Source organism: Chlamydotis macqueenii, chromosome 29, assembly GCF_036417535.1.
Source record: "Chlamydotis macqueenii isolate bChlMac1 chromosome 29, bChlMac1.mat, whole genome shotgun sequence".
Taxonomy (NCBI): domain Eukaryota; kingdom Metazoa; phylum Chordata; class Aves; order Otidiformes; family Otididae; genus Chlamydotis; species Chlamydotis macqueenii.
The window spans coordinates 2,534,468-2,558,499 of NC_141584.1; the positions used below are offsets into that span (position 1 = coordinate 2,534,468).

Sequence of the window (24,032 nt, forward strand, 5' to 3'; positions counted from 1 at the left end):
CGGTGTTGGGAAGTGGTTTGAGATCGCCGGTGTAGGAAGCGCGGCGCTGATTGGGAGATGAGGCGCCGGCGGGGGCGTGGCCGGCAGCGGGCGGCGGGGGCGACAAGATGGCGGCGGAGACCGTGGAGCTGCATAAGCTGAAGGTACCGGCCGCGCTCCGCGGCGCCGCGCTCCCGCGGGGGGACCCCGCCGGGGCGGGGGGGAGCGCGGCCCGGCCCCGGCCCCGGCCCGCGGCGCCCCTGCGGCTGGGAGCCCCCCGAGGCCGCGCAGCCCCCGGCCCCGGCTCCTCCCCGGCCTCGCGTGGGCCCGCGGCGGTCGCCCCCGTACCCGGGAGCCGCGTTCCCGCCGCCGCCCGCCCGGGGCTGGGGCTGGGGCTGGGGTTCCCCGCGGGACGCGGGCTCGGTGCGGGGCGGCGGCGGGACGGGCGCTGCGGAGCGGCCCTCCCGCGGCTCGGGCGGGGTAACCGGTCACCTGGGGGAACCCCGGGCGTCTGACCCGGGCCGGCGGCCTCCGCGGCTCCTGAGCCAGCGGCCTGCCCGGGCTCGTCCGGGCGCCGCCGTGCCTCCCCGCTCTCGGGGTTCTCGGGGCGGTTTTCTCGGGGGGAGCCGCCCGCCCTGACCCGGGGCTCCCTCTGTCGCGCAGCTGGCGGAGCTGAAGCAGGAGTGCCTGGCCCGCGGCCTGGAAGCCAAGGGCAACAAGCAGGATCTGATCCACAGGCTGCAGGCGTACCTGGAGGAGCACGGTGGGTGCGCGCGGCGGGGGTCCTTCCCACGGCCCCTCCCGCGCTGCCGTCGGAGACGGGAGATCTCCCGGGCTCCGGCCTGCGTTCGGGTGGAGCTGCTGCGTGACAGGGAAGGGCCCTGCCCCGAGCGCTTTGCTGCCGCTGCCCTTGCCTCCCGCGCTGCCCGGCGACGCTCTCGGAGCCGCGTTTAGCCGCGAGCCAGAGGCGTTCCTGGAGTAATTTGCTGCTGCGGTCGCTCTGTGTTTTGTCCCGCAGCTGAGGAAGAAGCGAATGAAGAAGATGTGCTGGCAGAAGAAATAGAGGTGAGTCGCCTTCGGCGGCCTGAGCAGGGCCTTCGGCGTCGCCTGGCGGCGTGCGGCCCCCTGCCGCTGTGCGGCGGCTCTGTGCCCGAGGGCCAAGGCGACGCGTGCAGCCCGCGATGTTCTAAAGCGCCGCTGCCGTTCCCTGGCGGGTCTGCGCCTGCGGGTTTTGTGGCAAAGGCTCCGTGTCTCTGCGGGCCTTGGGGGTTTCTGGCAGCGCTCCCTTGGTGTGCGGCCGCCGCTTCGCAGCGGGGTCGTTCCGCCCGCGCCTGGCAGGATTTGCGCCGCATCGCCCTGAAGTTTGTCGCAGGCCGAACGGCAAACGTGGCCGGAGTGTGCTGTGCTTTTGGGGGAGGACGCGTAGCGAGGCCACGTGCCCCCTGGCACCGGGAGCGGCCTGACGGCGGCAGCATTTGTCCGGAGGGCGGCGAGGAGCCCCGGCCTGCGAGAGCTTCGTGCTCAAAACGCCGGGGGATGCGATTCCCCCGGCTGTCGGGCTCTGCGCCACTCGGCGGCGCGGGGTGCAAGGGTGGCGGGGGATGTGGCAGATCTCACCCCGGCTTCGCAAAAAGCGTTGGGTGAGGAGCGCACTGGGCCTTACCAGGGTCGCGCTGAGCGCGGGCGCTGCGTGGTTCCGCCGTTGGCCGCCCCGCGCGCGGGCTGCGGCGCGCCGCGCTCCAGCCCTTCCCTGAGCCTCGCGAGGCCTGGCCGTTCTGGCGAGGGACGACGGAAAAACTGAAGGCGAGGCGCGCGTCGCGGCCCGTGTCCGCGCCCTGCCCGTGGGGCTGCGGGCGCGTCACGTCGCCTCTCGCTGCGCGCCATGCCGCGACGGCGGGGTTGAATGCGGGGCGCGTGCAGGCGCGGGCGTTTCTCCCTCGCTCGGGGCGGTTACCTGACCCCCCCGCTCCTTGCCTTGCAGGAGGAAGAGCAGAAGCCGGTGGAGCCGCCCCCCAAAGCCGAGGAGCCTCCCGTGAAGGCGCCTGACGTGTAACTATCCCGTCCGAGGGGGTCGAGCCCGCGGGGCACGCGCCCATCGGCTCTGCGCGGTTTGGGCTGGGAGGAGGTGGCGGCGCGCGCTGGAGCGGGGCGGCGGCCGGTGCCGCGGCCCGGGGCGATAGCCGGGGTCCGTCTGTCCGTCCGTCCGATGCCGGCCCGGGCTGGAGGCGCGCGGGCAGGAGGGGGCGTCCTGTGCCCGCGCAGCGGCGCTGGACGCGGTCCCGGTCCCCGGCAGAATTGCTTCCTGTGGAGGTGCCATTAAACCATCACTACCTTTCGGGGCACAAAGCCAGAAACCTGTCCGGGAATCCGGAACAAAAGCCGGGCGCTTTCCGGGTGGGAGAGCTTAACGAGGCTGGCTGCGAGCCGCGGTTTATGGGAGCTGTTTGGGGGAGGAGGGCGCCATTTCCTTTGGCCTGGGAACTTCCGAACGCCGTCTCTTCCTCTTTTGTTTTCCCCCTCGAGCCTCTGCTCCGCTTTCGGAGTGCGAGCCCTGGCGCGCGCCCGCCCCGTTGTGTTCCCGTGCGGTCCTTCTCCAGGCCCCGCGGCTGGTCGCTGCGCCTTGCTCGGGCCGCGGTGCTGGCGCGGGGGAGCCGGTGCCGTCCCGCGAACCACAGCGGAGCGGCTCTGCGCGCCTGGGGGCCGTGAAGGAGTGAAGCTCTCCGGGGCTCGCGGCTGGGCCTTCGGGCTTCTGCCGGGAGCTGACCGTTTCAGCAGAGAGCCCCAAGGGGGGCCGGGGGTTGTTCTGGGGCGCGTGGGTCCGCGGCCCCTCGCTGTAACCTCCACCCCGCGTTCCGAGACGCGTCCGCGGCGCCCCGCTAACGCCGCGGAACGTTTGTCCCGGCTTAACCCGAGCCCGTTATTCCCCAGCCCTGCGCAGAGCAGGGGCGAGGCTGTTGCGGCTGGTTCTCCTGTCCAGCTGCTTCCCCTCGCGGCCAAAGGAACCCAGGAGAGCCGGAGGCGCCGGTTCTGCTCGTGGGAGAGCCCCCGGCCGCGCGTTTCCTGGCCCCGGGTCCGAGTTCCGCGGGGACGCTTCACCCCGCGATCGCCGTCCCTGAGCGCGCCCTCGTGAGGGGGTGCTGGCTCACGGCCGGCCCCGGGCTGGCACGGTGGCTGCGCGCCGCAGGGGGGTGGCCGGGAGCGGACCCCCCGGCACCGCTCCCGCCGGGGCGTGCCTGGAGCGGTTCTGACCGATTCTCTTTCCCGACGCCTCCAGGATTACGGAGAAGAAGGTGGTGAAGATAACGTCAGAAATATCGCAGATGGAGGTAAGGCTCCTGCTGCTGCGTCACCCCCAGGCGTCGGTTTCCTTGTTCCCCTCGTTCAGCGTCCCTTTTGCGCGCCGCTGGGGCAGCGGCAGGGCTCCTGTTGCAAACCTGCTTTATTTTCTCCTTCGTTTTCCGTTAACGACCGGTCGCTGGCCGCGGAGCGACCTGGCGGGGCGGCGACCCCGCCGCGGAGACAGACCTTGCCCACAGCCGCGTCCTGCGCCCTGGCTGACGGCGGCCGGCGGGCTTGAGCCGCCCCTGCCACGGCTCTGGCGCGGAAACGTTTCCCGCCAGCGTGCGGCTGAAGAGTCGCGCCTGTGAGCGCGGCTGCCTGCCGCGTGAAACGGCGTCCGAAACGCGCTGCTGCGGACACGCTTCGGGGGGCCTGGTGCGCTCGCGGGTCGTCTTGTCTTTATCCGCTCTGACTGCGCCGCTTCGTTTGCTGGGCGTGGTTCGAACAAGCGCTCAGGAGCCGCCGGTTCCTCTGGGAAAGCTTTGCGGAACTCGGAGTTTCGGGAATCTGACCGCGGTTCTCTAATCCTCCCCCTTCTTTTCCCGCTCGTGCTCCGTAAGAAAGCAATCGCTGTGAAAACACGATTCTTGTCTCCCTGCTGTTCGCCGCAACTTCAGGGTTTTAATCTTCTGTCTGGGACGCGATCATTTCCACAGCAACCGGGGCGATGTCGCAAGCAGGGGATTATGAGCGCAGCGAGGGAGTGACGAGGAGCAGCACGGTGCCCGCGGGAGCCGGGAGCTCGCCGGAGGAGCGACGTCCCCCGCGCCGTGGGGCGGCCGCTGGCCGCGGCCGGTTAAGAGCTCGTTAAGCTGAAATCCCGCTCTTGCCCTTTGTTTGTCCCTGAATTCTGCCAAACCCAGTCGCGGGAAATGCGCTTTTTCTTGGACTGAGCATGAAGCGGGCCTCAGCGCAATCGTGTTGTAGCTGGTTTTGCAGATAACCGGGCGTTATTTTCCCATGCGCTGCGTAACGGAGCACCGGAGGCCGTTAGCGTGGGCTGTTACAGGCACGAGAGGAGTTCGAACAGCACGGAGACGCGTTCCCGGGAAAGGCAACCATCAGGGATGAACGGCCGTGCGCGTGAGCGCAGCCTGCGGCCCGGTCGCTCGCGGCTGGGGGTCCCTGGGGCTGGCAGCGGCTGGGGGTCCCTGGGGCTGGCAGTGGGTGCCGGCGGCCCGGTCGGGTGCTCGCCCCTCCGGAAGCTGCGCGTTCGGGGTGGCAGGCGCTCTCCGGAGTGCCGGAAAGGATGAGGGGGTGCGCCTCGACCCCGGTGACACGGTTTTGTCTGTTGTTTGACTTGGTCGAACAGAGGTCCCTTGGTACGGACGCCGTTGGGAGCAGCGTTCCTGATCCGTCTTTTCCAAACACCGATGCTTTGATGGCAGTGTTTGTCGCGCTCCTCGCTGTGCCTTTGGCTGAAGTAAATGTTTCCGTTAAACTCCCGTCTGTTTCTCTAACCTTCAAAACTCCAAACACATTTTTGGGCCCTTGTGTAAGAATGAAACGGTAAATGTTTCCCTTAAGCTTTTAAGGGGATTTAATACTCGCAGGCGCAAAGCCTCGCGCTTCTGCCGTTTCCCACTTCTCCGTGCGCGGGGCAGCGTGCTCCGAGCCGGCGGGCCCGGCCCTTCCTGCGGCGCTGAACTTCGCCCGGCGTTGCGCCGCTACCGGCCGACGCCACGGGGCTGAGCCAGCTGCGTGAGCCATGTTGGTGTCTTGTGAAAGCCTTGCGCCGGATAAACGAGATCCCCGAAAACGAATGCCCCGCGCCCCTTTTCCAGCGTGTTTCCTCGGCCTGTGGCTCAGGAGGGAAGAAAAGGAGAGCTCGTTTGCCTCTCTCCCTGCAGATCCGCCGAAGCCGGTTGCGCTTCCGCGTGCTTCCCGCCTCCGGGAGCGGGGCCGGGGCTGCTCCCTCTGCAGTCCCTGCCAGGAGCGCGGCTCCTTTCCCTCCGGCGCGCGGCGCTCCGGCCTCCAGCACAGCGGCAGCCTCGTGTCCTCTTAACGTGGTCCTGCCTCTGCCCCGCGTCCCGTTCTCCCCGGGCACGTCTCCTGTCCCGGGAGCGCTCCCTGAGCGGCGGAGTAGCCGCAGACCTTTGTTGCGTTTGGTTTTTTAGCGCAGCCTGTGTTTGTCGGAATCACGAGAGCACCTTCTGGTCAGGCACGCGTCCCGGGGCCGCGGGGCGCGCTCCTGGGTGGCACGCGCCCACAGAAGGTGCCCGCAGCCTCTCCTCCTGCAAGGGGGTGCTTGTCCCCTTCCAGACTGCGCGCCGCTGGTCTGGCGGGGCGCGTCGGGGCGTTTCTGTGCCCCTCTGCATCCTCAGAGCTTCCCCGCTGTGCGCTCAGATCCTCGCTCTGCCTTAGCTGGCTCCTTCCTCTCTCTCCTCCAGAGAATGCAGAAGAGGGCCGAGCGCTTCAACGTGCCCGTGAGCCTGGAGAGCAAGAAGGCGGCGCGGGCAGCGCGGTGAGTCTGCGCGTGGAGCCTCCCCTCTTCTCGCCTTGGTGCGAGGTGAAGGGGGCTCCGTGCCGGGCTTGGGGCTGGAACGCCGCCGCCGGGGAGGGGTCCGGCACCGGGGGCGGTGTCCGCGTGAGGCAGGACACCCCTGTGTGAAGCGTACGCTGTGTCTGGTTGAGGAGCGCGCGATGCGTGCGTTCGGGGTTGCCTGGGCTGGCGTGCAGGTGGTGTTTTGGGCAGTTCTCGCCGTCGCCCTGGACGGACGGGGCAGGGAGAGCTGGTGAAGCTGGGATCCGACTGGCTTTCGGGACTTCACGGGTGGGCGTACGAGGAAAGCGGGGAATTGCTGCGTGCAGGGTGATTACGCTGGCCGGTCACCGCGTGTTCCATGTCATTGTGCCCGCAAACCAGTTTTGCTCCAGCGCTCTCGAGGAAAGCGTTTGGAGAAGCTGGCGCGTGGGAGTGGCCGTGCTGGCGCTGCCTGGCCTCGCCGCAGTCTCTGACCGCGCTCTGTTTGCCTTTGGCAGGTTTGGTCTGGCCACGGTTTCCACTAAAGGTGAGCGGGTGAAGCGGAGCCGTTCCACGGAGTGACCTCGCTGCAAATATTTAATTATTCCTGGGAGAACTTGCCGGCGGGACCTCCTTTGTTTTCACTGCTGTCCCTCTTCCTGCCCGTGCCCCGGAGCTGGGAGCGGGAGCTGCGGAACGGGGAGGCACGGGACACGCGTTGTCCCCTGGGTGGTTCAGACCCTTCCAGCATCTGTGGTGGGGCGGGCGCAGGGCTGCGTCGGGCGGCGCTGTGGCTTCGCTGCTCCCCTTTCATAAAAGCTGCTGCTCCTGGTGTTTCTTCTCTAACGGGTTTTCTTTTTCCTGCCTCTGTGTTTCAGGCCTCTCTGCAGACAGCAAGCCCACGGTAAGACCTGCTTCTCGTCCTCGAGTTCTGCTGGTCGGGCCTGGAGCAGGCACTGTGGTTCGGAGGAGGAGGGTCCTGGCTGCGGGGGGGGTGGGAGGCAGGGACGTACCCCCCCGGGGCGTTGCGCCCGCCTGAGCTTGAGGGGTTCCCGTCCCCGCGTAGCGAGGGGCTGCCTCTGACCGCTCTCGGATGAGCTGATTTCAGAATGAAGGCCTGGCAGGAGCGCAGGCGGGCGGTTTCTCCTTACGCTCGGCTCTGTCTCCGCTTTCTTTGAACTGCTGGAGCCGTGCTTCAGGGGTGGAAACGGTGAGTGGCCTGTAGTAAATTCCTCTGGTTTTAGCGGCCAGCGCTGCTTTGCCCCTCGGACTTCCAGGTGGAAACGGGAGGCCCCAGAGCGTGCGGGGCCGAGAGCTCCGGATCTGCGTGCTGGAGCGAGGACGGGCGGGCGGAGTTGGGGCACGGTGTGTCCCCGCGCACGGCTCTGGGGTGCCCGGGTGCCGGGGCGTAGGAGGTCTCGCGAGGCAGAACAGCACCGCGTTTGCTCCGCAGAGCTGCGTGCTGCGCGAGGCTTGTCCCTGGAATCTGTAGGTTGGGATGAGCGCCGTAACAGCGGCTGGTGCATCTGGGAAACCAGTCCAGCTGGGCGGTCTGCTGGGAAGCTGCTGGTCCCGGGACCTGCTCGGGTGTGACGATAGCTTTGGAAGGGTGAGGGTGCAGCAGCGGCTTCTTAAACCCCTGGCAGCCGGAGAGCAGCGATGGCTTTGACGAGTCCTGGCGAGTTTGCATAGGGGGCCGTTCGCTTTCCGTCTGCGTCGCCCGGAGCGCCGTAGGGAAGGTCCTGGGCGCAGCCGGCTGGCGGCGGCACCCCGGAGCAGCCGCTCCTTCGGGAGGGGGATTGCCGCCCGGGGCGTTCGTCCCCGGGTCGCTGTGAGGAGCGAGGGGGCGGACGGGCACTTTCTGGCCGCGTCGTTTGGGACGCTGGTTCCGCCTGGCGGCCCTGGCTGCCGGCGGGGGCTGGTGCTGGGCGTGGGCGCAGCACGGTGCCCAGAGGGGCTCCCCGGGGGCGATCACTGCACGGGTCCGTGCCGGGAGGCGGCCTTCTCCCTATCCCCGCAACCTGAGCGCTGGTAACTTTTTTTTTTTTTAATATAAATTGTTTTCTATGTCTTTGTAGGTAAACATGGACAAATTGAAGGAAAGGGCTCAAAGATTTGGGTTGAATGTCTCCTCGCTCTCCAAGAAGGTAAGGAGCCGTGGCCTCCAGGACGCTCTTTGCACCTCTGGATTCGCCGGTGCGCCAGCTCGCGGCATGCTGCGACCGCGCAGCCTTTGTGCTGCCTGAGGTTTTACGTCTCGTTATTAGTGCCGCGGCAGGGGCCCTGGGCCCCAGGGGAGTCCTGTCAGCGCCGTTTCCCTCATCCTTCCCTGTTTGTTTTCGCGTGCGTGCCTCTCGGTACGGGTTTGAGAGGTACGACCGCTGGATGGAAGCGCTGAATTTTAAAAAGATTGTTCATCCCCGTTTTAACGCGGGAAGAGGTGCCGTTTAGCGGGCTGCGGAATTGGTTTGTTTTCGGGTGCTTGGCTCGCGCTGTGCGAGCGCGCATTTCTGATCGGGGTGGGAGCTGAGCCCGTCCGCAGCGAGGTAATGAGCTCTCTGAAGGGAAGGCGTCCAGAGCGCCCCGGTAGGAAATGACTCTTTGAATTACAAGTGAGATGAGCTTTGCAGGAGGTGGATTTGGTCTTAAAGCCGTTCATTTTTCCAGGGAGAAATGCGCACAGGCTTCTGAGCGTCACCCCTCCGTGGTCCCCGTACCCAGCAGCGGGTTCGGCTCGGCCGCCGCGTGCCGCAGCTGCCTGTGGGGGCTGGCGGTGGGGCGGGGGCCGGGGCCGTGTTCGTCTCCAGCGGGAGGGGTGGGCTCTGAGGGGCGCTGGGCGTGCCGGGGGGCCGGGGCGTGCTTGGGGGTACACGTGTGTGGAGGACAGCGCGCTGGCGGGCGCGGTAATGAAATGCATATTCTGAAATTAGTACCGCGCCCTCTGCGCTTCCCAAACAAAACCAGCCGTTTCCTCTGCGGGCTGTAACCACCCTGGCGCGGCAGCGCCGTTCGGAAACGGCGACGGGTGAAAGGAATTGTCCGGCTGGAACTGCTGGGTGACGTTGGCATGGAGACCTCTCCTCCGCCGCGCAGAGGCCGGGAGCCGGGGAGGCTCCTCTTCTCCGCATCCCTGCGCAACGAGCCCCTCTGCTCCTCGGGGGGATGGAGCTGACCTTTTCCGCTGCCTGTTTCTCCACGTACCACTGTTCTGCTTTATTCCGCTGGCGCTGGGACTCACTGATGTAGAAAATATCTGGCGTTGGAGGTCGCTGTTCCCTGTTCTCTCCGGTCCCCGTGGGGGCGGGGGGAGGCGGCCAGTGCGTTACAGCTGGGAAACGCGGAGCTGGGGGTGAGAGGCTGCTCAGACGCCGTTAACCCTGTCACCGGGAGCTCCCGTTTCTCAGGAGCAATGTGTGCCTTGCCCATGTTTATGGCCGTGGCCGTCCCTGGGCGGGATCGTGCGGCCGCGGCTTAATAAAGCTGGGGCTTCCGGCGGGGTTGTGCCGTGGTCCCTGCACGCGGCGAGACCCCGGAGCCACCGAGATGCGAGACCGCAGCTCCCCGAGCCGTTCGCCAGCGAACACAGCTCGCTGCGCACCAGTGAGCCGCTCCTGCTGTCCCGGTGGGGACCCGCCGGTGCCCGAGAGTCGGCGGCAGGGCTGGCTCTCGCCTCCGGGCTGTGCAACGCGGGGCTTTGTGTGCGCCGCGCGCTCCGTGGGGCCGTGTCCAGCGGCAGGGCTCGCCTCGCTGCGCCGTGTCGCTTTTTTGTTTGCTCCACCAGGAAGCCGAGTTCACGGGCTTGGCAGCAGCTTCTCCCGCCGCGCGGAACGCTCTGGCGTTCCTGGGAGGAAGGCTGTTGGTGACTTTAATTAGCTGGTAGCATTGTGCTTCCCACCTGGGTGTTCTTTACGGCTTTTCATTAGGGAGCAGCCTGGCAGTGGCAGTGTTTACATGTGTCCTGGCAGGTTTTTACACCGAGCGTGGCGGCGCAAACTTCACAATAAGCCATTGTCTCCCCGGAGCCACCCTTCATTTCCCATTCAGATTGGTTTGGGGAGGGGTGGGGATGCGGGGGGAGTCGCAGCTGAGGGGGATTTCAGCCCCGCTGTGAGCGGGGCGCGAACGCAGAGCTGCGCCGGTGGCTGTGAACTCAGCTGGGGCTTTGAGCCCCCTTCCCCCCGTTAGCCCTCTGGGGTCGAAATCTTTCAAGTTTAAAATCCTCTTCCTCCCTGCCTGGAGGGAGCGCGGGACCGGGCTGCCGGGAGGGGAGCGCGCGAGCAGGAGGGCTGGCTGTGCTGGAGCAGGAGAGGCAGGTGCTCGTTTGTCTCCAGGCAGCACGGGGCCATCAAATTAATTTTTAAAATAAATCAAGCGAGCGTTTATCTCCCTGCAGCACCGGCTCTCCCCTCTGAGGCCTCCTGCTGAAGCACACGCTCGCTGGCCCAGAGCTGCCATCCCCTGGCTGCTGTTAGCTGTACTTGACCCCCGCGCCCGTGAGCGTTCCCTCTGCAGCAGCTGCTCCCTGTGACGCCCGAGCTCTGCGCTCCCCGGGGAGGATGTGGAGCCACGTGCTGTATGTGCCGGGGTCGGTGCTGCGGCAGGAGCTGCCCGCGCCGCGGCGTGATTCGGCAGCGGTTCTGCAAGGGGTGGTTTGCTCTTCGCGTATCAAATCGCCTGGCAGGTCCCCTGCTGGGAACGTGCTGGTGCCAAACGGCCAGCGAGAGCCCTCGCGATGGCACAAAAGCTCCGTTTGCCGCCGTCGCGTGACGTTATCAAGCGCCTTTCCCACCCGGACGGGTGACTGAAGCCGTTCGTTCCCTTGCTGTCTCCGCTTCGGGGCGACGTCTCAAGCTGCCCGGCCAGGTAACCCTGGCCGGCCGGGGTCGGGAGGAGAGGGGGGGGCTCTGCTGGAGGCAGGAGTCCCTGCTCGGACCCTCTTCTCCCCAGCGCGTGACCGGTCTGCAGCGAGGCAGAGCGGGGCGCGCGGCGCTCGAGCGCGTGTTGCCTTGAGTAACTGCGTTTTCCTTTTGCCTGCTTGCAAGTCTCCTATTTTACAGCTGCAGCGTTGCAGCCGTAGACGCGTCGAGAGCCCCGCAGGCGTCCTGCGCCCGCTCCCGACCCGCGGGAGCACACAGGGTGCTTGAGCATCACCTGGATTGAAACGTACCGGCTCTCCCGACTGGGAAGAGTTAACGCTTCAGCGCGGCCGTCGGCCTGACGCTGGGCGAGCGCGGGTTTGGTTCCCCGGCCGGCGCTGGGCGAGCGCGGGTTTGAGTCCCGTTAACGAGAGCGTGTCTTACGGAGCAGGTAGGAGCGGCGCTGCCTGAGATCAGCTGGCTGGCGCTGGCACCGGCCGCGTGGCGTCCGGCCGGCGTCGGAGCGGAGCAGGGCTCAGTGGACCGCTGGAAAGTCCGCGTGTGTACAAAACGGCCGGATGAGAGGGAAATTGGCTGAATTGTTTGGCTCCCAGCAGGCTTCTGGTGACGCGCTGCGGCGGAGTCCTTCTCCTGGGTGATTTTTCCCGCCCGCGGTCGCTGCGGGCACCCCTGCTCTGCCCGAGGAGCAGCTGTTAACCGCCGAGGGGGGCGCAGGGGGAGCCGTGCTGCAGTTGGCTGGGGAAGGAAGAGGACTCGTGGGTGAGGATCGTTCCCAGCCTGCGCTGGGGCGGCCGTGTGGCGCATGGTGGCACGTGCCTGCGGTTTTGAGAAGCGTGATGGGCCTGAGCGGCCAGTTTGGCACCGAGAAATGCCTTTTGCTGTCGCTTTGCAGAGGTGGCTCCTGCGTTGTTTGAAAGGGCGCGTGTCCCTGAAAAATTTTATTTTATTTTCCACGCTTCAGTTTTTCTGGCCGTCATCAGCTTCATGCCTTTCTGCTGCTGCCCTCTCTGCGTCCTGCCCCGTTGCCGCTGCGGCAGAGCGGAGGAGCGCCGTCTCCGCGTCGTATCCCGGCCCCGTCTCTTTCTCTGTGCTTCGTCTGAGCTCCTCTTTCTCTCTCACCTTCTCTTTTTCCTTCTGCGGCGGTTGTGTTAGAATGGGTGGGAGAGATCACCCAGGACGGTGATCCGCCCGGTAAACGCGTGGGGGGGTTGTGTTTGTGCTGAGAAGCTGATCGCTTCATCCGCGTGTTGTCCGCGCGTCCTTCCTCTGCGGGACACTGCGCGAGCTCTGCTCTGTGAGTGGGTTCGTGGAGCTTGGCGCTCCGAAATCCCCGCGGGGAGGATGTTTCTGTCCCGCGGAGCGGTGCCACGCGGAAGGGGAGCTGGCGCGTCGTGGCAGACCACGCGGTGTGAGAGCACTTCTGCGGGCACCTTTGCCTGTGCCCTGAGGTTCCCGCGACACCGTGCTTTTGAATCTTAATATTTGGGGGTATTTTAAAAGCTGCTCTAGGTAAGTTTTAAAGGATTTTCTGTCTCCCTCAGAGTTGGACCAGTGGTAGCTAAGGCCGCTGGATTTACAGAGGGGGAAGACTAAAAGATGGTCGTGGTTTGGAGAGCGGCGCGCGCAGAGCCCTCTGAACCACCCCTTGTGTTTTACTGGTGGCAGAAACTTTTCGGTAGCTCTGCAGAAAGTGGAAACTAGGTCAGACGGAAGAATGCAGCTGGAGTTGCACGGGTGTGCAGAAACCCAGTCGGAGGATCCGATACAAACGAATGCAGCAAGGCGGGAGCGGCGAAGCTGGCACCGCGCGATGCCCGGAGCCCAGAAAGCCGCTAGCCCGGCTAACCGGGGCGCACGCGGAGGGCACGGCAGCGGGCGACCGAGCTGTTTCCGCCTTTTTTCTGCCTTGGCTGTGCTGAGCGCGTCCCACTGCAGACGGGTAACAGGGCCCAGATCGAAAGGTGAAGCTCAGTCTTAGGGAGGAGAAGAGTGGGTTTGGGGCAGTCGGGCCTTACCAGAGAGCCCCAGTAAGGATTTCTGGAGCCCGAGCGCTAGTCCTCGCTCAACTGCTGGTCCCCTGCTGACAGGAGTCCCCATGGATCCGCGCTGGGCTCTCCGTGCGCGGTGGCTGCGTGCCACCGTAACTGTGGGTGCTGCCTCCCTCCCCAGCCCCTCCAGCGCCGGTCGCTCTCCTCCGAGCAGAGCCGCCGAGCGGGGCTGTTGGTTGAAGGTGACGGGAAGTGACGAGGTGAAGAACGGCGCTGGTGGCCGCGGACGTTCTAGCGCAAGGGTGCTGTGAGCGAGGCCGCCCTGCCCCTCCCGCGTCGCCTGGGGCTTGCGTGGAGGAATGGCATGGGCGGAGGGCAGGGTGCGTGAGGTGTTCGCCCTCTGTGGTGGGGAGGGGTTGCGGTTTTGTTTTTAACGCCCCTGCACCCCGGGAGCCCTCCCGTCCCCACCCTGGGCGCGGGGGAGCTGGCACCGGAGCGTCCCTGGACGAAGGCCGGCGGACGCTGTGGAGTGCGGGCTGCGTGCCGTGCTGCGGCCCGGCCCCGGCTCCGACCCACGCTGCGGGGCGCAGGCGGAGCAGCCGCTCTTGGAGATGCGGGTGCAGGAAGGGGAGGCTCGACGGGGCCTGGGTGCCAGCACGTGGCTTACTGGTGTGCTCGAGAGCGAGCCCAGATGGCAGGGCTGCAGCTCTGGAGAACGCGACCGGAGGTTACGGGACCAAGGGTTCAGCAGACCTTGGTTTTTTCCCCGCTGTGCTTTGCGTCTGAGACAGAGCAGCGGTTCCCCTGCGAGGGGCACAGCGGTGGTCTGCAGTGACCCCCTGCGCTCCGGCCGCGGGCAGTGCAGCAGCCCCCTCTGGGAAGAGGGGTGGGTTGTGGTTTCCCGTCACGGTCCCTGGAGATCCAGCTGGCGTGCGGTGGGATCGCGCAAGGGAATGAAGGGCTCGCCTTTCCTAGAAGGCAAACGTTGAGTTTGGTCCCAGCAGCCGTGTCCTTGCAGACCGCTCCAGACCGGCGTGCAGGGGGAGCCAGCCTCCGCGCGGGCGTGCTCGCGGGTCACGCGCCGCAGGCTGCCGCGAGCCCGGCTGCGCCGCGTGGCTCCTGCGCAGGAGAGCGAGGGTGGGTCTGCGACAGCGCTGGGCTGGGACGCTGTGCAGGGGTTGTCGCCCGCTCTGAGCTGGGGAAGCCTGAAGCGCGGAGCCGTCTCCGTGCGCTGTGTCGTTGTCCTCCTGTTTGCGCTGGAAACTCTTGCGGTTGGGCACGTGGGAGCGTCTTGCGCCCTTCCAGGGCCGATAAGACTGTGGCTTTTGTTATCTCTTCAGCGCCTGCTGGGTCTCACGTGCTGCGTCCTGCTGCCTTTGCCTGGGCAGGGCAGAAAACAGCGGCTGAGGAGACCCGTGACTCTGTCTCCAGGAGAAATGGCAGCTCGGCGCCCGGCTGCGCTCCGGAAGGGCTGGAGGGTCTTCCGCCGGCCTGCGGGACGTCTGCCAGCGCAGAGCCCTCGTAGCTCAGCTCACCCCGTCCCAGGCCTGCGCTGATGCGAAGGGAAGGTGTGAAGCAAACAGTGGGGAGCGACCGTGTGGCTCAGCGCCGCGGCTCGGCGGCGGCTCCGGCTCCCGCAGCAGCTCGGTGTTTGCCGGTACTCCTTTGGAGGCACAGCCCCCTGCGCCCCAGCCCTTTGCGCGTGCTTACGCACACCCCCGATGTCATTTTAAAAACAAACGACGCCAGCACTGCGCGGGGTCAGGGGCATCCTGCTCGCGCGTTGATCCCAGCGCTGCCTGAAAGGGCTGCGCGCCCCGGCCAAACCTTCGGGGAGTGGCGAGGGGCTCGCTCCTGGGGGACCATGCCGGGGGCTCTCTGACCTCCCTCTGCCCAGTCATCTGGTTCCTCCCTGGTCCCCGCTGCGAGACAGAACTTCGCTTTTGTCCCCAACACAAATACATCTTTTCCCCACCCCCTCTCCCCCGCTATTATGGTTCCATCAATGATGTCATTCTGTCCCATTCAGCGGCTCTTGAACCAGTTGGCTGCAGGAATTCGGAGGAGCTGGGAAGAATGGCAGGCCCGGCTCTCGCTCCTGGCCCTGGGAGCCTCGACGGGAGAAACAGAGTCAGATTTCCCCTCACCCCTCTCCACCGCGGAGGGCAAGAGTACAAACAGCCCCGAGCCCCCGTGCAACGCGGAGGGGTGCGTGTGCTGCGCGCAGAGCAGGCGACGAGTCGAACCGCGCGCAGTGCTGCTGAGGTGCCCTGCTCCGTGTGATCCTTTGAGGTGACTTTCCCGGTCTTACGAAAATTTCGCGGCTAACGCACCTTGTCCGGGGCCCCGGCCGTTCCTGTCGTTGAACAGGCACAAAAGCGAGCGAGGGGGTGTTCACGCAGGAGCTGCAGCGGGGAGAGGAGAGGGGGGGTCCCCGCGGACGAGGCCGTTCCCGCTCTGGGGTGCGGCTGGCCCCCGGCTGCCATCCTGGGGGTTTAATGATTATTAGGGTTTGCTTAGCCAAATATTTGCAGAGCTGCAGCTCTTTTGTTCGATTCCCTCCCAGCTCTGCTAGAATCTCCAGCTTTAGCGATACTGCAGAGACCAAACGGAGCGACCGTAAAAGATCAAACATGAGGTGCTTGGAGAGCTCTCGCACCGCCTTTCATCTCTCCTGCTCAGAAGGGGCCTGCGTGCTTTGCACGGGCGGCGGCGGCGAGCGTCCCCTGACCGCAGGGGTGCTGGGCTCCGTGCCCGCGGGGGCTGCCCGTCGCAGCCGTCCCTCGGTTTCGCCGTGGTGCCGCGCTGGTCGCGGGCGGCTCCGGGACGCCGGCCCGCTTGCTGGGGCGGGACAGCTGACTTCCGCAGTTCGCTTCCCTGTCCAAAACGTCACTGAGCGACCCTCTGCACCAGGCCCTCCCTCCGCGGGGTTTTGGCGTTGCCCGGCTGCGGGGCGGGCCCGTCGGGGCCAGGACCTGCGGGGTCCAGGCGTGCCCTCGGTGCGGGGCAGCACCGGGCAGAGCGGAACGGTCGGGACAATCCAACCCCGCTCTGCCCGGGGTAAGTGGGGAGGGATGGGCTGTCGCGGCTGGCGCTGCGCCCCTCGGGAGGTCGGCGCTGCGCCCCTCGGGAGGTCGCCGCTGGAGCGGTTTGCGGATCGGCATGGCGTCTCTCGGAGTGAAGCTTGGGGCGATGAAATCACGCTGGAAGGCGCCACGCTGCCCGGCCGGTTCTCCCCGGCGTGCTGGTTTAGGTTTCCCGGTCGCGTTTGAGCCGATGGGTCCCTGGCTCCGCTCTCCTGAGCAGCCGCGCTTCCTCGCAGGCTGCAAGTCCCTGCTGGGCCCCGGGAGGCTCCGGCAGCGTGGTGGGCTCGGCGCGCCCCGCCGCTGCGCGCAGGGAAGGGTTAACGCGCCTGTTGGGTTTGAATAGAATGGATTTTTTTTTTTATTTTCAGTCGGGGGCTAATGTGCGATTCAAATCGTGTTCAGTCACCACCCCGTTGCCTCTTTTAACGGCTGGACCCTGCGAGGGAAGCCTCTCCCGCTCCGCCCAGCGGCCCTGGCCCTGCCAGCCTCGCGTCCCGGAGCCGGGTGCATCGCCGGAACCTGCTCCTGGCGCCCGCGCCAGCGCGGGGGCTTGCCTCACAGCCTTCCCGAGCCGGGGCCAGCGAGCGTTACGCCGAAGGGCCCCTGCAAACGCCGTGTGGTATTTCGGATGCTGTTTGGTGGGCGCAGCGAGATAAAAGGCCTTTTGCCGCGTGGGGCACCCGGGAGGCGTCCCCTTCGCTCGCCCGCGTGGCGTTCCTGGCGCGTTTGTTGCGTCCCTGACGTCGAAGCCGAGGAATGCTTTTCAGCGGGCGCCGGGAGAGCCGCAGGTGTGCTCTTAGCACGGGCCTGCGACTTTGTGCTCCCCTCCCCTGCGGATCCCGCGTGGGGCCAGCATAAACTTCTGGCCGTGACAGCCGCGGCGTCCTGATGCAGAGAGGCCTCAGAAGTGCCGGCTGCCGCCCCGCACGGCGTACAGAAAAACACCGCGGCTGGCCGGGGTTCGGCCTTGCCGAGCTGTTTCCCAGGGGTGTGCGGGCAGAAGGGGCAAGGCGCGAGCTGGCGGTTGCCTGTTTCGCTGGGCTTGTGTAAAACCGCGCTGCCGGGCAGGTGCGTTAGCCCGGGAAAGAGCTGCCCGCCGAGCCCGCCTCCCTCGGCCTTTGTTAGCGTGAGCGAGCAGAGCAGCGCCTCTCTGCCGCGCAGCCGGGTCGGGCACGGCGTTTTGAACAGCTCACGCTCCCCGTGCCTCCCGTCCCGTCTGGAAACGCCGATCCTCAGAGGCCTGCCGCGGGGGCCGTAAGCACGGGTTCGTCCCGGGCGCTTACGGCCGGTTTGTAACGGATGAAGCGAGCGGCGGATGAAGCTTTGCTCTGACCTGTGTGCCAGTTCTGTAACGGAGTTCCTGGAGAGGCAGCGGGGGCGCGCGGGGCGCCGGCCGCCCTGGCCGTGCCCGAGCGAGGCCTCGGTGGTGCGGCTGCGCGGGATGTCGCCGCCATCCTGCCCTGAGACGGCGACGGGACGTTTCTCCGGATGCCCATCCCGGTGCTGGGGCTCCGGTGTCCCCTTTCCCTGGAGGCAGAGCCGCGTTCCGCCTTTCCGGAAAGCGCTGGGGCCCTGGGCTGCGCGCACGGGGCGCGGTTGTGCGCGAGAGACCCAGCATCGCTCCTCGTTCCGCACCCCGCTCCGCGCGCTGCCGGGCGAGGATCCCCCGCGTGAGAGGCGATTTTGTGGACGTGGGAAGGGGCGTAAGGCGCACGCGGAATAGTTCAGTATAAACCTCGGGCTCCCCTGGCGCTTCCCGTCCCCTCGGAGCGCTCGCTGGCGGACGGGAGCGCCGGCTGCAGGGCTCGGCGGCGCTGCGAGGGGAGACAACAGGAGGAATAAACAGGGGGAGATGAATTTCGAGAAGGTGGTGGTGACAGCTGTGCATCCGGGGGTTGGAGTGCTCTGCGGACAGAGCCGCCGGCTGCTGTCGTTGGCCCTGCGGGGACGAAACTGGAAGCCCGTTACCCCGAGCGTTTCATAGCCTGTACCTCTGGGAGGTCAAGGCCGTGTCATCGTTAACCTCCTGTCGCCTGGGAGCCTGGGGCTCTGCTTTCCGTCCTGCCAGCCGGCACGCTGCGGCGGGACGCGGAGTGACCGGCAGGGCCCGGGCTCCCGCACACGTGGGCGCGCGCGCCTTCCGTTCTCCCACTGCGGAAACGCCACGATGCGGTGACGGAGGCTCACGCTGCGCTCTGCCTTTGCCGTGAGGGCGCTGCGGGCTTCAGCTGCAAATCCGGAACGCTCTCCTCCTGGGGACGCTTTGAGCCGGGGAGAAAGCTGTGCTCTGCCCGTGCGGCTTGAGGCTCGGCCCCGGGGGCGGAGGTTTCGTAGCCGCTTTTAAAACAGGGTGGGTGCCCAGCGGGTGGTTCCCCGCCGCGGGGAGCTGCCCCTGCGGAGAACGCCGTCGCCTTGGCCTTCGCGGCGAGCTGGCGTCGCGGGAGCCGCAGGCGCCGGCTGAACACGTGGAGCATCTCCCTGCCTCACTCCCTTGCCCCTGCTCCGAATCCGCGCCGGGGTCTCCTGGAGAGGCAGGCTGGCTCTTCAGCCCCCTCCCTGCCCGGGCTGAGCCCCTCTCGCCCCCGCGCGCTCATTTCCTAGCAGGCACGTGGAGCGGCCGCGATTTGGTCTGCATGCCCGAGCCCTGGGCGCTGCCAGCGGAGCGGGACGTGTTGTTGGGTGGTGGGCCCTTGCGCGCTGGGAGAGCAGAGGTGCCGGCGGCGGATCGTTTCCGAATCGTTCGTGAGAGACGCGCAGGCACGGGGCGCCGAGGGCACTTCCGCTGCGCTGGGAGGGGGCTGCCCACTGCGGAGACCGGGATCCGCACTGGGAGTGAGCTGGTGGAGCTAACCCCCTCCTGCCCCTCGGGACCTCTTCCCCTGCACGCCGCGGAGCTCCCCGCTCCTGTCGCTTGCTTCAAGAAAAGCAAAAAGGTGGCTGGGAGGCCGCGGTTCCTCTGGGTGCTGCGTGGGGCTCGTGGACGCGCCGGGGCGTGGGGGACAAGCCCCCTTTCCTTGCTCCCGTCTTCCCGGTGCGGAGGAGGGCAGGCAGCGGCCTGGGGACGGCAGCGTGGGGGCCGGAGGGGCCTGATCCTGGCTGGGGCGGGGCAGAGGCCGCGCCCTCGGCGCCGGGGTCCGTGGGGTCCGGGCTGGGCTCTGCAGGCGGGGAGGGAGCCTGCAGATGAGGTTTGGGGCTCAGAATTAAAGCTTGGGGAGCGCAGGCGGCACAAATACACCCACATGCTTGTGTGAACGCTCCCTTGTTACCGGATCTCAGGAGAGGCTTCGGCTGCGGCGCTCGGAGTCCTTCCTGAAAGCTTTTCTTCCCCCTCTTCCCCCATCCCCCTTTTTAGACAAGCTACAAAATAACCGTCCTGGCGCGAGCGCGGGGGGAGCGAGCCTAGAAACAGCAAGGTTAGAAATAAATCCGACGTCCCGCCAGCGAGGTCAGCTTTCCCTGCAGGCGCTGGCGCGCCCGTTTGCGGCGCAGCGCGGCCCCGGGCTCGCCGGGTGATGGATGCGGGGCCGGCAGCGTTTTGATGGAGGTAATTTTCCTCGGATGGGTTTCAGCACCCCATGAATCAAACCCTGTCAGCGAGAAGCTGGGGACGGAGTGAAGTTTATTGTAGGCGCATTTGCGTCTGACACTGTCGTGCTAGGGGGTCAAGTGAGCGAGATCATTAGGCTGCTGTTGATTTAGTGGGACCGTTACGCGCTTTCCCCGCAGGGCAGCGGCGGGGGGGAGCCGTGGGGGTGGCTCGCCGCGAAAATAAATACAAACCCGCAGCTGGGTGCGTCCCCGGGAGCCCCTGCGCCCTTTCCTCGGAGACCCAGCACTCGGCGTGTCTGAAGGGGCTGTGGGGCCGCTCTGCTCGCGGGGTTCAGCCCCGCTGAGCGTCGCCAGGGCGCAGGTTGGCTTTTCTTTGTGCGGCTGCGGTCTGCGCGTACACCGTGCTGCTCCGGCAAGCCGCTTGTCCTGCCCTTCCCCGTCCCCGTGACGCTGATCCCTCCTGGCGTCCTTTGTTCGCAGCCCGCGGGTTTCGCCGCTTTTCTGGGACGGCGCTTCTTCCCGGGAGCTGCGGGCACCCCGGCCCGGGGAGGAGGGTGCGGGGCTGGGAGGGGGCTCCCGGCCGCTCCCCCCGCGAGCCAGGGACAGGCGTGCGCCTGCTGCCCCCCGTCCTCCGCCACGGAACGGGGCTGGGGAGGCCAAGGGCGGTTTAACCTTTCATGGCGGCTCCAAAATGAAACCCCGGAGAGGAGGAGCTGCTGACCGAGCCGTCGTATGGACGGCCCCGCGCAGCGGCTTCCCGCGAGGGAGGGTTACGCCGCGGGCTCAGTGCGGCTGCCGGTGCGTGCCGCGGTGTTCGGCAGCGGTCCCGCAGCAAGGGGCTGTAGCGCGCGGCGGGGATCAAACGTGTTCGGGCCGCGGCTGCCGGCAGCTCCCGACGGAGCCGGAGCGCATGCAAACCTTGGAGCTTTCGGTTCAGACGCCTCGGCCGGCCCTGTTGCCACGGCACGCGTCCGCGTCAGGAGCAACAGCGCCAAGCGGCTCGCTGCCGCCTCGTTTAGGTAAGGGGCTGGCCCAGCCGGGCTGCCCCGCTGCTCGCTGACGGGGTGCCCGAGGCCGCTCTTGCCCAAACCGCTGCCAGCGCCGTGGTTCGTGACCTCGAGCTCCAACGCGTCAGCGTCCGGTTCGGTTCCTCTGCTCGGCTCACTGATTCCAGTTGATCCGGGTGGAGCACGGGCACTCGAAGCGTGCTTTCTCAGGAACGGAGCTCCCGTTCTCCCCCTGCCTGGTGCCCCTTGCTCCGAACCCCGGGCGAGGGCGTTGGTGCCCCTGGCTCCCCAGGGCGGGGGGAAGCCACGCGTCGGGGCGGCGCAGCCGGGGGCCCTTCGGCCAGTGAGCGCCGGCTCCTGCGCCGCGCTGCCCTGGGGAGGGGTTGTGGGGGTGGGGGCTCTGAAACGCACTGCTGGTAGGGAGGGAGACGTGGTGGGGGTCCAGCGTCCCGACCGGGGCGAGGTTCGGAAAGCGCGCTGTGCCGGGGCAGAGGAGAGGCCTGCTCGGCTCCCGGCGTCTCCGCTGCCGTGCTCCAGCGTCCAGCGGGTGCTCCGGGAGCTGACGGCGGAAGGAGCGGGCTGGGAGGAACACGATTCGCCACCAGACGAGCACCCTGGGGCGTTGCCAGCAAAATAAATCTGTGTCCCTCTTTGTGGCAGAGCGAAGAAGACGAGAAGCTGAAGAAGAGAAAGGAGCGGTTCGGCATCGTAACGAGTTCGGCCGGGGCGGGCGCTACAGAGGACACAGAGGTAAGGCGTGTTCCCGAGCGGCGAGGTGCCGAGGGGAGCGGCGCCGGTCCCGCGCCGGCAGCGTCACCCCGCGTGCTCGGGCCCCTGCGCTGGCGTGGGGCTGGCTGGGCTGGGGGGTGTGCTCCCGTGACCGCTGAGCTGCTGCCAGCCGGTCCGCTGCGGCTTTTCCCCCGGCTCCCACTGGAAACCGGCTGCTCCAGTGCTCCCAGGGCGCGGGAGCGTGCCAGCACGTGTTGGCGGCCGGCTCCTCCCGTGGCGGTGTGGCGCGGATGCTTCCAGAAGGGGCGGGGAGCCCGTCTGCTCTGCTCCAGTTTCTCCGAGGTGGCTCGCTCTGCTCCCTGCGCTCCGTAACTCCCTGTGTCCCGGATGCTTCCGGACCCCCGCGTCCCCGCGGATGCTTTGTAGGTCCTCATCCACAAGTCCCCGGAGACGCCGGTGTAATGAGGACGGAGATGCTGACCCTGTTTCCAGCTTTTCTCCCTGTTTTGTTCGCCCTCTGTGGCTGTGGCCCAGCTTTTAAATTTGTCACCTCCTCGGGGCAGTTCTGTGCTCTTTTCCGTCCTTTCGCGCTTTCTTCTGCTCCACATTGTCCCACAGCAGCGCGCAGGCTGCGCTCCGGCGCGGCGGCCCCTGCGTTGCGTCAGGCGGGGAGCGCCGCGCGCACCTGCGGCGCTGCACGGCCGCGGCGCGGGTCAGCCGCAGTCGGGACCACTCTCCGGGGACGAGGGGCCCCCCGCGGGCCGGGACCCCGTGAGCGATCCGACGGCCGGGGCTGTGGCAGGGCGGGCGCTGGGTCTCGGGCACGGCTCAGCCAGGCGGCGCGGGTTTGGTTTGGGTTTTGTTCGGTTCCGACGAGCAGCCTCCGCGGTTCAGGTGGGGCACAGGGGCTTCGTTTCTGCGCGGGTTTTGTTTCGCGTGCAGCGGCGTTCCCAGCCTTCTGCCGAGAGGCGAGGGCGAGCCCCCGGCCCGCGCGGAGGGGGCGGCTGGGCCGGGGCTTCCAGCTTTTCCGTGAGGTCACTGGGAGACTGTGCCTGGAACAAAAAGGCCTTTTCACCGGCATTGTGTGCGCTCAAATGCACCTTTCCCCCAAGCTCCGCGAGCGAGCAGGGCTTCTGTTGCCCCTGGGCTATTTATCCTGCTAGGAGCTAAGATTTATACGCCCCTCGTGCGTGGGCCCGAGGCGTCTCTGCGCGCCGCGGCGGAGTGTGTAATGCGGCGCAGTGTCCCTCTCACCTTCTCGGTGAATAGCAGGGTGTTAACCCCGTGCCCTTTCCCACTTCCAGCTCCCCGCCGCCTGCACGGCTTTCCCGGCCCCTGAAGCGGGCATTGTTCCTAGCGCAGCGCCTTTGTGGCGTGGTGCAGCGGGACGGAGCCACGTCAGCGGCGCTGTTGCTCGGGCACTGCGCGTTTCTGCTCCCGGGCTTTGGGGCGCCCTTTGTCCCGGCGCGAGGAGGGAAACCGCGAAGCTCCTGGGAGCGAACGTGGGGTCGGCGCGTGGGAAGGGCCGGAGCCGCCGGGCTCCACCGTGGCTCCTGGTACCAGACGTCTCGTAAAAGCTCTGTCGCGTTCCGTGCGAGATCGTTAAAAACTTGTTTGCTTGTTTCCTTTTGGTTTTGACTTCTTCTTGTAATTCCTCCCTGCAGGCGAAGAAGAGGAAAAGAGCAGAACGCTTCGGGATCGTCTGACGCCCGTCCCGTGGCTCGGCCGCGCGCGGTGTGCCTCTCGAGCGCGTGCGTTCTCCCTCTCTTCCCCTGCTCTCTCCCCCACACTCTTCCTCTAGGTTTTAGCGATGAGTAGGCGGGGAATCCCCGTAGTTGTATGATTGTGCTAGGTATTTTTTCAAGTTCCGAAGTTTCAAAAATGAAGAAGGGTTGAGCAAAAAGAAGCAGCTGTTCTCAGCGCATCTCCAGCAGCCCCAGTCCCGCGCCCGGCGGTTTCCAGCTGCCGGCAGGGCCGTTCGCAGCAGCTCGCGCCCGGCGGGGAGCGATGGCGAGCGTGCCGGTGCCCTCCGCGTGTAGGGAGAGCCAGACTGCCCAGGGAGACGGAGCAGCGGGAGGAGCGCGGTGCCGCGCAGTGAGGAAGGGAGAACAGGGAGCAGCGGAGGCAGCGGGCTTTGCGCTGCCCTCCGCAGCGGCTCTTCTACCCAAAGGGCTCCAGCGTGCTGCTGCTGCTGCTCCAGCGTGCTGCCGGTGTGCGTTTGGCGCCGTCTCCGGCTCTCGCGCCACCCTGCTTCTCTCCCGCTGCCCCTCTGCAGACGAGCCCCGAGGGTCGGCGCTGTCCTGGTCTCCTCGCAGCAGCTGGGACGCGAGCACGGGACCGCGCCTCGTCTCGAGAGCACGGCGCGTTGCGTGCGTCCCGGGCTGGGTCTCTGGCCTCTTACCCGGGCTGGCCCGGGAGCCAGCGGGCTGGACGTCAGGGAAGGGTTTTCCCAGACTCTCTCCTGTTTTCCAAAGCGGAAGTGGCGCGTGCGATGGCTGGCGTGCGGGCAGTTTCCCGGCTGCCAGCCTTCCCCGGCGAGGCTGACGGGAGCTGGCGGAGCTGGAATTGCCGATTAACCCCGGGCCGAGGCTGCCGTCCCGAGACGAGGAGGAGCGCGCAGCAACGCGTTTGCCAACGCGGCCGCTTCTCGCCACCTCGTTTATCCCGCCCTGCAAGGCGCTCCGCGGCTCGTGCTGTTTCCCGTGTGTTTCCTCGAAGGCCAGTGATAGTTCCGCTCCTTACGCCACAAACCAGCGGTCGCGTGGTCCCGTCCGCGTCCTCAGGCTGGGTTTTATCCCGTCCTCTCCTTGCCTCAGCTGCCGCGCCAGTTTAACTCACAGCCCTGCCGAAGAACCCTTGCTCTCCGAGCCGCCGGGCGGTGCGGGAGAGTGCCGGCGTTACCCCGGAGCGGGGTTTGGGGCTGGAAGCTCTTGGTAGCTGTGCAGGACCGCGGTTCCGTGGCCAGTCGGGTGAAGGGCAGCGCTGCCGCAACTCGCGAGGCGCGTCCCGCTGCC

The 24,032-nt window shown here is 67.0% G+C and overlaps 1 protein-coding gene across 1 annotated transcript; it reads left to right on the plus strand.

The window, feature by feature from the left end:
- Positions 1 to 60: 60 nt before the first annotated feature.
- SARNP (SAP domain containing ribonucleoprotein) lies at positions 61 to 24,032 on the plus strand. Its single transcript, XM_086768991.1, has 11 exons — positions 61 to 143; positions 643 to 742; positions 998 to 1,044; positions 1,961 to 2,028; positions 3,254 to 3,305; positions 5,709 to 5,782; positions 6,301 to 6,329; positions 6,661 to 6,686; positions 7,861 to 7,929; positions 20,950 to 21,039; positions 22,683 to 24,032. The coding sequence occupies exons 1-11, from the start codon at positions 108 to 110 to the stop codon at positions 22,722 to 22,724; spliced, it is 633 nt and encodes a 210-aa protein (XP_086625117.1). The 5' UTR covers positions 61 to 107; the 3' UTR covers positions 22,725 to 24,032.